The sequence below is a fragment of the Silene latifolia genome, chromosome 6 (genome assembly GCF_048544455.1).
Source record: "Silene latifolia isolate original U9 population chromosome 6, ASM4854445v1, whole genome shotgun sequence".
NCBI classification, from domain to species: Eukaryota; Viridiplantae; Streptophyta; class Magnoliopsida; order Caryophyllales; family Caryophyllaceae; genus Silene; species Silene latifolia.
Window position 1 is genome coordinate 133,350,610 of NC_133531.1, and position 11,835 is coordinate 133,362,444.

General features: G+C 37.1%; 2 protein-coding genes across 7 annotated transcripts; one reads left to right on the forward strand and one right to left on the reverse strand.

Moving 5' to 3' along the window:
- Positions 1-303: 303 nt before the first annotated feature.
- On the forward strand, positions 304-3,522 carry LOC141587315 (guard cell S-type anion channel SLAC1). The gene is made up of 4 exons (XM_074408766.1): positions 304-1,004; positions 1,851-2,375; positions 2,500-2,777; positions 3,082-3,522. Exons 1-4 carry the CDS (start codon positions 384-386, stop codon positions 3,419-3,421), a joined length of 1,764 nt encoding a protein of 587 aa, XP_074264867.1. The 5' UTR covers positions 304-383; the 3' UTR covers positions 3,422-3,522.
- Positions 3,523-3,878: 356 nt separating this feature from the next.
- Positions 3,879-11,157, reverse strand: LOC141587316 (protein TPX2-like). Of its 6 annotated transcripts, none has more exons than XR_012519744.1 (17): positions 10,853-11,129; positions 9,235-9,390; positions 9,037-9,117; positions 8,722-8,887; positions 8,449-8,542; positions 7,985-8,035; positions 7,216-7,313; positions 6,962-7,037; positions 6,799-6,861; positions 6,638-6,709; positions 6,100-6,158; positions 5,676-5,754; positions 5,328-5,393; positions 5,174-5,236; positions 4,958-5,035; positions 4,733-4,865; positions 3,879-4,288 (listed from the first exon to the last, which is right to left on the reverse strand). XR_012519744.1 is itself a non-coding variant. In XM_074408769.1 (17 exons), the coding sequence occupies exons 1-17, from the start codon at positions 11,034-11,036 to the stop codon at positions 4,252-4,254; spliced, it is 1,566 nt and encodes a 521-aa protein (XP_074264870.1). In that variant the 5' UTR covers positions 11,037-11,157; the 3' UTR covers positions 3,879-4,251. The 6 variants fall into 6 exon arrangements, 4 of the variants coding, with proteins under 4 accessions (XP_074264870.1, XP_074264872.1, XP_074264871.1 ...); XM_074408769.1 differs by having other exon boundaries at positions 4,733-4,875; positions 10,853-11,157; XM_074408771.1 differs by having other exon boundaries at positions 3,879-4,333; positions 4,733-4,875.
- Between the last annotated feature and the right edge of the window lie 678 nt (positions 11,158-11,835).

Here is an 11,835-nt window from a genome sequence, read left to right on the forward strand (position 1 = left end):
CTAAGCCAAGAGCAAATATATTGCATGGTGCAAAACTAACACAAGTTGCATAAATCCAAGTCAAACCCAACGTCTCAATTTTCAGCCATTAAAATTCATCCTACAATATTCCTAAATACTCGTATAAAGCATTCCAATATCCCGTGAAATGTTTCTTGCTATCAACCATAATAAATCTTCCACATATTATTTAAGCTTCACGAGATTATTTAAACCATAACCTTTATACACTTTTTGCTCAAGTAAACCTAAAAGTTATGGCTCATATTTCATCTTTAATAATTATTAAAACTACAAATAATTTTTTGTCTTACAATTAGTCTATTCTCTCGTGATCTTTACTACAAACAAAAAGAAAAAAAGAAAAAAAAAAGTAACTTTTGATGGATTCACGTTATCATATAAGTAGACATTCATGCAATACTACAATAACATTAAGCTTGGCACACCAAGAAGAGTTTATAGACATTGTAATGGAGAAAATACCACCTTCCTCAACTTCATCTAATCCTCAATTTGTCGACATTCCCGAGATTTTGTCAGGGGACGATCAAGGAACGTCTAGACAAACAGGAAATAGAGGTGATCAAAAGCGGGCTAGGGCAACCAGACCAGTTAGGTTTCAGGATCAACCTAAAAGGGTGCCAAATAGAAACTTTAATAGACAAGTATCACTTGAAACAGGATTTTCTGTATTAAAAAGAAATGAGAATGAGAAAATTGGACTTAGTAGGAGTGGTAGAAGCCTAGGCGGCGGGTTCGGTTTGAGAGGTAGTAATGGGGTTGTTGGAGAAGGGAAGAAGGATGATTTTAGTAAGTTTAGGACTAAATCTACACTTAGTAAGCAACATTCTTTACTTCCTACTATTAGAAAGGAAGTTAATGAATTGGAGCATAATTATCCGAGAAATAGTTTCAATGGTTCGGAAGGTGGTGATGATACAAGTGTTCCTGCTGGTAGATACTTTGCTGCACTTACTGGTCCTGAGCTTGATCAAGTCAAGGTAAATTCCAAAGTTTTAGTTAACATTTTTGAATTTTTTTCAAGTTTATGTTTTGCCATTACTTATTTCGTCCCCTTAATTTTTTTGTCCTTTAACTGTTAATCCTGGCTCCGTCACTGTTACTAGGCAAAAAGGTCATTCTCACTATAGATAAACGACCGCGAACAATATATACTATTTTGATATGGAAAATGCATGCAGCACGCGGTGTCATTTGATATTTTGCCTGAAATACCCAATTTTTTTATACGTAAAACTTTAAGAGGTTATAACTCGTGTTTACGAGCTCAGAAACTGACGATTTTTTTTTTCAAATTAATTATCTTTTCGAAAACTACGACTTGAAAAAAAACTGTCGAGTTTGGAATTCGTGACCAAGAGATATGGTCACTCAAAGGTTGTTCGGTAAAAAAATTTTTGACATACAAAAACTCCTAGCTACGGGATCCAAATACGACAATTTTTTTTTCAAATCGTAGTGTTCTCGGAAAGATAATCGATTTGAAAAAAATTATCACTTTCAGAACTCGTAGACACGAGTTATAGCCTCTTAAAGTTTTCCGGAACAAAAAATTAGATATTTCGGGCGAAATTCTAAACTTCAAAGACACCGCGTGCATTTTACCTATTTCATATAATATAGGTCATCACCTAGTAACAGACAGTCTCATATGAAAATTTCCGAATTTTTTTCAAGTTTACGTTATGCAATTACTTATTCACCCCCTAACGTTAAACCTGGCTCCGCCCCAGTTACTAAGCGAAAAGATCATATACATATACTATTGATATGATATAGGTGATCACCTAGTAACAGACCGTCTCATATGAGAATTTTATGTGCAGGATTATGAAGACATCCTTCTACCGAAAGACGAAACATGGCCATTTTTGCTAAGATTTCCTATAGGATGTTTCGGAATATGCTTAGGGCTAAGCAGTCAAACAATCCTATGGAAATCAATGTCAACAAGTCCATCTATGAAATTCCTGCATGTAACTCCATACATAAACCTAATCCTCTGGTTTCTAGCCTTATTCATCCTCTTCCTAGTTTCGACCACCTACCTATTGAAATGCATCTTCTATTTCGAAGCGATTAAACGAGAGTACTTCCACCCGGTTCGTGTTAACTTCTTCTTCGCACCGTGGATTGTGTGTATGTTCATGGCACTTGGAACTCCGCCTGCCATTGCCAGTAAGTTACACCCAGCCGTGTTTTGTGTGTTCATGGCGCCTGCGTTTATCCTCGAGCTGAAGATTTACGGTCAGTGGCTCTCTGGTGGGAAACGGCGGTTGAGCATGGTGGCTAACCCTTCGTCTCACCTTTCCGTCATTGGAAACTTTGTCGGCGCCATTTTGGCCGCTAAGGTAGTTTTTTATTCCCTCGTATTCTTTGGAATTGTCTCGCTTTTTATAATTATACCCTTCGAATTTTTATTTTTTTTGGCAGCTGTAATAAAAAAAAAAAAAATAATGTCTCTTTGCACAACAGGTAGGGTGGGTAGAGCCAGCAAAGTTCTTATGGGCAGTGGGGTTTGCACATTATCTGGTGGTTTTTGTGACGCTATACCAAAGATTGCCGACAAGCGAGGCGTTGCCAAAGGAGTTGCACCCTGTTTATTGTATGTTCATTGCCACCCCGGCCGCGGCCAGTATTGCTTGGGATAGTATTTATGGTGAATTTGATGGCTTATCAAGGACTTGTTTCTTCATTGCCGTCTTCCTCTACATCTCCCTTGTCGTTCGGATCAATTTTTTCAGAGGCTTTAGGTAATTTTATTTCGTTCATTTATCTCCATGAGAGGAAAAAATAAATCTAGGCAAATAGAAAGTTAAAACAAATAAACCCTGGATGAGTAAACAATTACTCCTTCCATCTCAATCATTTGTTTACCTTTAATTAACATATCTCTTAGAAAGAATAAAGAAGTAAATAAATGATTAGGGCAGAGGGAGTACAATAAGTCGAACACTTGGATAATTACCCGTATCAAACACCCAAACCCGAATCAAGTAGAAACGTGATTTCAACCAACAAACTCTCTAAACCTCCCTTTTTTCCACTTAATGACAGGTTTTCGGTAGCATGGTGGTCATACACATTCCCAATGACAACGGCATCAATTGCGACAATCAAGTACGCCGAGGAGGTGCCATCAATAACAAGCAAAGGTTTAGCTTTGTCGCTCTCATTCATGTCTTCAACAATGGTGATCATTCTGTTTATTTCGACTCTTTTACATGGCTTCGTTTGGAAGACGTTGTTCCCGAATGATCTAGCCATTGCCATTACAAAGAGAAAGCTGACCAAGGATGCGACGAAAAAGCCTCACAAAAGACACTATGATATTAGGAAATGGACTAAGCAAGCTCCTCTTTCTCTTGTTTCTGCTATAACTAAGAATGACTCTTGAGCTAGAAATGTAATGCTAATACAGAACTTATTTACAACAGTTTATAAAAATTCCGTAAAAAAAATACTCGTAATACTTTTACGAATTTGCAACTCCCTCCCTTCAACTCCAAATCCCTCGTTTCCATTTTCATCGCTATTTATAGTGAGGAATTTTCATAATTCTTTGCAATTAAGAAGATAAAATATAGTCATGTTAGATTTTATTCATCGTTAAACGTAAGAGTGACACTGGGTTATAAGAGCTCCTAATCCGACCATAGGCAAAATATAGATTGATTGAGAATAAACTCACGTAAGAGTGTAAGATGGGTCACAAATTGTGACGGAAAAAATGTGACCATTTTATGATAAAAAATAACCATCCATACATTTTTATTTATCAAATAATGGTTACATTTTATCATAAAAATGGTCACATTTTTCCGTCACAACTCACAAATGAGAATTTGTATCCGACCCTAGGCAAAATATAGATTGACTGAGAGAATAAACTCATTTGGTGAAAATTGTATATTCCTCATGGTCCTGTAAAAAAAACACATTTGTGTTCCCCCTCCATGAAAGTGATGTTGAATTTATCAGCTTCTGGGTGGAAAACAAGGGAACACAAAAATGTTATCAGGACTCAGGAACCTTAGTATCTATACAGAACTAGACATCCTTACCCATCCCTCTATCTTCGGCAAATATGGTAGCCTAAATATTCAACCGGCTAGGAAGACGGTAAGGGGCCAACTGCTTCTATCAATAACCTTGAATTTGAAGGCTACCAAGCTTTCAAGTGTAGTTTGTAAGACCCAATCATTCAAACAGGTGACTGTATAAATTTCATCTACAGGCATCTATACATCTTGGTCTGCCTATCCTGCGGTGAAAATATAAATGCTATTATCTCCACAACGGACCCGTCCTGCAAAGAGGATGATTAAAGTCACCACAAACTCATTGACATAGACTTAGTGACAATGCCTGTTAAAATCAGGTATGATAATAATCCACTTCTTTTTTTTTTTGTGACAAAATAATCCAAGATGACGTGATCCGGACATGACCCTTAAAACTATAGTGACTGGGGTAGTTTAGCAGCACTTAATGTAATTAAGAGTTAAAAAAAAAGGGAGGGTAAAAAGTGTGAGGTTTCGGTGTTGACTTTTTTTTAGTTAAAAAGGAATTGAGAACTTTGGTGGTGTGGATTTACTCAAAAAGGAAAGTCAGAGCTTTGGTTTAGATGGGAGCTGTAGTAAAGGAAAAAAAATGTCCACGGCTTCATAAAGAATAAAACAGCTATTTTAGTGTGTCAAGATTGAACCTGTTCATGGCATGTCCAGGACCAAATTCAGCAGCCCCGGAACTGGTAACATCCAGAATCTGCTTTCCCTGGTGGGTGTCTTGCATATCTCGCTTTACATTTTGACCTTCATGACATGATTCCCATCTATTTTCTTTTGATCCCTTGTAGTATGAAGAGTAAGTCAGCAATGTCCAGAACGAATGAAAGAAAAATGCTTTTTAAGTTAACGTGCGAAAGAGGAACCTTTGAAAAAATGCAGGTCCTCTGGGGCAACTGTGGCTTAGCGCCATTTTTTGGCTGAGGTTCGCCAGCAAGCGAAAGCTACAACAAATACAAGGAAGCGATATGATTGTGTTATTAGCAATATTACAATTGATAAGCAGGCCAGGAAAGAACAATAAGAAAATGCTGTAATAACCAAATAAAAGAAGAAAATCCAGGAAGGAGATAGTGAGATACCTTGCTGAAAAGCTCAATGGGAGGATTTTGGTGATTCCTCTTTGCTGTTTGAAACTCGAACTCCTGAACATAAAGAAAATGAGTGTTTATACCACTAACGGACACACTGAGAATTTACATGCAACATAATCAAGACCATGGCTTAATATTTCACCTTTGGCACTGTTACATCTCGTTTACTGTTTCTGAAAATACCAAGATCTCCTCTGCTTGTCAATATCTGCATTCAAAATAAAGCACATAACAGCCGTTAGGATGGAGCCTCACTACTCTTCCGCTCTGAATTATGATTTAATAAAGCAAAACCGACCAACTAAATTGGTTGAGCTTCTTTTAAATTAATAAATAGCGCACATATGATGCAATTGCTGATGAAATTTTCAGTATGGGTTGTCTGGAAACAACCACTTTGTATTTTCGTTATTGCTGATAAATGATGTCAAAGCTCAAAATTTGAAAGCATACGAGGCCCTTGATGATTAACATGTCTGTGACTTGTTACCTTCTTATCAAGTGGACGTGCTTTGAAGCTATGTGCTAATGGACGTTCAGCCAACTTTGGAGCATCCACAGAATCACACCTAGACAAATCAGATACGACATGAAAGTTAAAAACTTTTATTCAAGCGTGCTTATTAATAAAACCCATTGACCACCAAAGTACAAACTACAAAGTATTCGTCTAACAACTGACTCTCTTTCAAGGCCCTGATATCCAATCACGATCCAGTTAATAGCAATTCTGTTCGATTGACAGAATGTTGCAATTCTAGATTGAAGACCAGTTATTATATAGGTAATCCACAACGCTAATATACCGATATGGCGATATCCAATGAGAAAATGACGCATATGTGCAAGATGACACAACCAATAAATAAACAGAAAAGCAGCTAGCATCCACACTTTTCAATCTGTGTACATACCTCTTCCCATCATTGTTTACGGTTTCCGAAGTGCTAGCAGGATTGCCTTTGTTCAACCCCTGAAATTACCAGAAAAAATTAGCAAAGATAAAGAGAATTGTCTCACATAAGCACAGTAATAGATGACAAATGGCTTTTGCATCTTCTTTCTTAAGCCGTGTCCATAGCTATGCATGCAAGATTTCATAGATGCAGAATTAGGAAACAGTTAGCCGGTGCAATTTTCGTAGGGGGGCATTAAGCCATGAAGAATTATTTTATACAGCTGATTAGCAGATAGTCGTAACTCGTAGCGTTTGCACAACTGCTCTAGCATAAACAGTGAATCTGACTTGACCACAACTGTAATCTACGTACTGAACACTCTCTCCTATCCCGCTAGCTTCTTTTGAGGCATCGGTATAAAATTGCTAGAGAATGAGAAAGTTAAGCCTAATGAGTGGAGCATCTCAACAACACAAATGAGAATGAAAAAAAAAATCAATTATACTGTTCCAGAAAGAATACTAAAGTTGCTAGCAAGCACTTGTGTCTTCACCTTCGTAGTTTGACAAATTGTAGCTGTGGACGCAGTCTGTTTTGCACGCTCAATGGTTCTAAAGCGAAAGGCCTACAAAAGCAAACAACATAAGTCACTCAAATAGAAACCTGAGAAACACCTTTTATGTAAGAAAAAAACATATGAAATTGATCTCTCACTTGAATATCTTGCACCTGTGGAGTACTCCTCTTCGGGATTGTGCACGCAGGGGCCTCAAGAATCTGAACAATTTTTAAAGAAGGATATTGAGAGTTTAAGCGAGAGAGAAGGAGGGAGAAGAACATATTGAAGGAGAATTGTCTCTGTGGCTTAGATATAGACCTTTTTGTTCAATGGTCGTGCTTTATATCTGCCAATGGTTGAAGTAGGTTTTTCACCCTCTTTGCTACTTATGGATCTGCTAATTAGAACAAATACTTACACTCAATAAGGCATAAGTGCATAAACGGTAGCGCTTTTGATATATAATGCAAATAGTGAAAAACTTAAAGACTACTCCGTAATTACTAATAGTGAAAGTCAGGCAACAGGTCACAATAAGGATAATATAAAAGCAGTGACATACGAATTTACACCTTGTCCTTTCTGCTCTATGTGCAGTTTCTAGGTCTGGCTCTCTCGGTATGGTGATCCTTAGCTTACTCTGTAAATTCATGCCCTGGGGAGCAATATCCTACAAGGCAAGCAAACACATCAGGAAGACGAATAATGAAGAACGTAACCAACAGCACCATAAGTGCAATTCTTAGGCTAACAAATGCTGAAGTAAGCTGTAAAAGGGAGACACAAGATACAAGAGCTCAGTATCCAAAAAACTGACGGTTATCATGCATGGATAGCAAAGGCTCAAAGGTCTCTAAGCCAAGTTCACGAAAGCAAAGAACAATTTTATGAATCTTACTGATAGGGGAGCTCATTGAAGCCTCTTGTCTTCAGACATACCCTTAGTGTGAGAATGTGAAAGGTGCACTGAGGCGATGGGGTCTCTAGGCGACAAGGCGCAAGGCATGAGGTGAAGGCGCGTGCCTTATGATACGATGCGCATTGATTATCAAATGAACAAGAGTAATTTTTTTGTGCAATAATAGTCCCCTTTTTTGTTTTTAAAGAGGGCTAACATGAATTTATAAGTGGAAATTAAACATTAAGGGGAGAACAGAAGGGTGAATATGTGAAATAAAAAGAATTTGAGAAAAAATTTATAGGATTTAAATCATTTAATAGTAATGCGCCTTGGTGCGACTCACTCGTTGCGCCTCGTGCGCCTTTGGGATCCCATGCGCCTAGAGGTTATTTGGCTGGCGCTTCGCGCCTCGGGCATGCTTTTTTAAAGCAAGGACATACCTTTTTAGGAATCTTGTGGGTTAGATTGGTTGGTTGCTTCATGTCAACAATCTGCAAGAAGGGAAATCAAACACTCAAAAGGACATCCAACTTATTGTATTTAGCTCATACAACACCTTCATATCATCATGAATCTCTGTGACAAGGATATATGTACTTTTTTTTTTCATACGTCAAGCAACTAGGATGAGCATTCAACCTAAGAATTGGAACTTTGACAACCATCCACATTTGATAGAGATCACAAATAACAGGAGAAGCAAGATGGTACAAATACAAGAGTATGACCTGAATTTCTGTTATCAAAAAGCTAACCCAATCGAACAAATTATCGAAAACTAATAAATTCTCTATCACGCTTAATGCTTCGATAAAATTACATAGAGCGCAAAACTAATTACGGAAGCAAAATAATAGAGACTGGAAACAGAGAGTTCAAAACAAAATGAGTGCAGAAACCATACTTTACGTGAGAGACCTCCATCTAGTTTTTGTCTCTTTGGAGCTTGATTTTCAGTTCCACAATGGGAAGTTGATAAACCTTCACCTATTTTAAATCTGACAACATAACAATTCAGTTAGAAGCGGGGATGCTTTCAGTAAATCATAAATTGGAATGTGTCTTAAAATGCATTCGATTTGTGAAGAAACTGAAAATAGAAAGGGAGAAAGTTGAATAACTGAAACCAAATTCGTATGTGAAAAGCCAGGTGACATGAACCCTTGCAAATAATTACCTAACGTCAATAGCTTGTTGCCGCTGCTTCTGCTTAGCAAGCTGACTGGCAGTAGGCTTCATTAGAGTTGAGCTCCTTGGCATATGTGGCTTAGCAAGGGATTTAGTTTTTGTTTTCTTCATATCATTAGCCAGGTGATTGTAGAATGTCAAACCCGTAGACTGACCTGATACAAGCGAATAAATGAAGTACAAGATGAAGTAACGAAAATCGCACTGTGGAATACATGGACTTACAGAAGGCTAACGGGTTTTGCACTTCAACAAAAGTAATGTAAGAGTATACAATGACCATCAATGAGGTCCACTAGTGTACCTCCAAATAAGCACTCTGCTTGTTTTTTAGCATCTTGTAAACTGCCACCTTTTGCATTCCACCATGCTTGGCTACTCGTTTCTGTTAAGAGTACCCAAGCGATCAAGTTAATTGTACAGAATAATTAAAAATAAAAGTTTGAACTTTGACGGATGTGCCACTCTGCTAAGCAGTATCGGCAGTTCAGCAAAGGAATACCTTGGTACGGTTTATTCTGATAGGAATATTGTTCTTGTTGATGGATATCAGCATCATCATCAACCGATGACATGCCGTCATCATAATTAGCTAAGGGCAAAGCATCTGCTTTTTGTGAGTAGAAGCCCTCCATTTGAAACAATTTAGTCACAAACGCTGCAAGTTTGAGTCAGCAATAAGCAAAGGCAAAGTTCAGAAAACAGACATGCTTGGAAACTATCATTTGAAGGCTAACAAAATGAATCTAGCTACAACAGTATATTGTCTAGAGATCAAATGCCCCTGAATCCCAAGTCCCAAGTCCCTAAAGTCTCTTGTTGCTGTATAACTTCTACGCTCAATTAGCCTTGTTTGACTTTTCATGTGAGAAGGAAAAAGTCAAATGGGGCTAATCGACTCCAGAGTTCAAGCACGCTACTTAAAAGTTAACAACAACGAAAAGCGGGCCAAATCATTCGTCTTCCACAACGTAACTCAATTAACAACATAATACAAAGCCAGAAACTGAGTTAGCTGCAGCTATTGAATATGCTTTACAACAGTATATGCTTTAGTGAAGCTTGCAAATTTTTCAACAAGTCATTTAATTCCGAAGCACCATAACTTTACAGAGAGCTGCTCAATTATGACTCATCTGCTGTTTCACAGAACCAGCTCAAGATTTAACCTAGTTCATTTAATTTTTCAACCACCATTAAACCTAAGTAAACTCAACAATCAATAACAGCATTACTCCATTTGATTCCAATACTCCCGCATATTCTACCACGTATTATCAACACAACAACACTATGTCCCGTTGGCTAACATGAAAATCGCAACAATAATCTAATCAAGCAACAGAGCCAATTTAGTGAGTCATTTTGCTTTATTTTATCGTAACACGTAACCAAAACATAATGAATCTTTTACTATTAGAATTAAAAGCAGTAAACTCATGAATCAATGTCGTGAGTTTATCATCTCGCAAACAATCACACAAAATCAAAGAATAACGAGTCTTCCGCTCTATTAAAAATCGAAATAGCAAACTCATGAATCAATGTAGTTAAAACAACATATCATATCATCAAACACAATGCATCAAATTTCACTAAAAAATGCTCATCAAAGACCACATTCTTCGTATCAACATGACCAACAGTTCATCATCTCACCAAAAACCGCATAAAAACCAATGAATAATGAGTCTTTTGCTTCATTAGAAATGGAAATAAATCAATAAAAAACGGTAAATCAAACTTCACTGCAAAATGCACATCAAATTCCACATTCTTCATAACAACATGACCTACAGTTCATCAACTCGGAAAAAAGCCGCATAAAAACCAAAGAATAACGAGTCTTTCGCTTTGCTTCAGTACAAATGGAAATAAATCAACATATCATATCATCAAACACATAAAATCAAAATGCTCGTCAAAAAACACAATCTTTACATCATTTTCATCTGCAGTTCATCAACTCACAATCAATCGCATAAAGATAAAACCCTAAACAACAAAACCAAACCAAAAAAAAAAAATCAAATTAAGCACAAAAAATCACAACACGCTAAAAAACGAACAAAAAATCGAAAAAATTAGGGTTTGGAGAAAAGAGGAGAGAGAAAGATTACGAGAAGGAGGATAATTAGGAGCGGAGTTGAACCAAAGCTCGGACATCCGAGCCTCAGCTTGGGACTCAGGTTTGGAAAAATCGAAAAAGCGAGCAGCGTCAAATTCATACTCGAAATCGACTTCAACGACGTCGTATAGAGGGATATCATCTTCGAGCACCATTTCCATGTCTTGTTCCTCCATTGTTGTGAGTAGTGTTGGAGTTTTGTGAGTGTGGAGACGAAGTACAGAAGGAAAAAGAGCGGTGAAGATTAGATGTGGGGGTCCAAATTTTGAAAAAATGGGGCCTTTATTATTTTTTAATATAGGTTGAGAGTATGTGTAAATGTAATAATTTATTAATGGGGAGGGAAGTTTCGAATGACTTTTTTATTTGGAATTTTTTTATTTTCATAGGGTTGAGGAGAAATGGCTATTTTATCATTGGAAGCGAACTGGTAAATGGGGCAATCGAATCGAGTTTTGTTCGGTTCAATTCGAGTTTGGGTTGTTTGGATTTGCAAAAAATTGGGTTGGATAAGGTTGAGTCGGATCATTCAGTTTCGAGGCATTTTTTTGGTAGGTTGTTGTTTTAGTTATTTGCGATAATAAACATTCAGGTCGGGTTGAATAGAGTCGGGTTATTCGTGGTTCGTGTCAAATCAGGTCCTCAATTCGGGTGCAAATTGTCTTATTGGTCTGTCCATTTGGCTCGGGTCATTTTTGTCATGTTATTGGGAGGGGGAGTTGGACTAGTGAGAAATTACAGTTATATCATGTTTCGTACTCAGCAAATTAATAATAAAAGAAGCAGATTAGTTAAACAGATTATAAATAACATATTTGATTGACATGTTTGACTAATGTATTTCAATTAACAGATTTAGATGGTGTTTGGCCTAGGTTTAAAAGTGTTTTTGCAATTGAAAAAATAGAAACTAGGTCAAACACTACTATAAATTATGGAGGATTAAAAGTGTTTTTAAAAAGGTAAAAGTTGATA

Excerpts from the sequence above, each read along its gene's own strand:
- LOC141587315 (XM_074408766.1), top strand. The coding sequence starts at position 384 with ATGGATTCACGTTATCATATAAGTAGACATTCATGCAATACTACAATA. Across the intron at positions 1,005-1,850 it reads CTGAGCTTGATCAAGTCAAG|GATTATGAAGACATCCTTCT; the intron begins GTAAATTCCAAA and ends TTTTATGTGCAG. Across the intron at positions 2,778-3,081 it reads AATTTTTTCAGAGGCTTTAG|GTTTTCGGTAGCATGGTGGT; the intron begins GTAATTTTATTT and ends ACTTAATGACAG.
- LOC141587316 (XM_074408767.1), bottom strand. The coding sequence starts at position 11,036 with ATGGAGGAACAAGACATGGAAATGGTGCTCGAAGATGATATCCCTCTA. Across the intron at positions 8,543-8,721 it reads CAACAAGCTATTGACGTTAG|ATTTAAAATAGGTGAAGGTT; the intron begins GTAATTATTTGC and ends TTATGTTGTCAG. Across the intron at positions 5,237-5,327 it reads GAGATGTAACAGTGCCAAAG|GAGTTCGAGTTTCAAACAGC; the intron begins GTGAAATATTAA and ends CTTTATGTTCAG.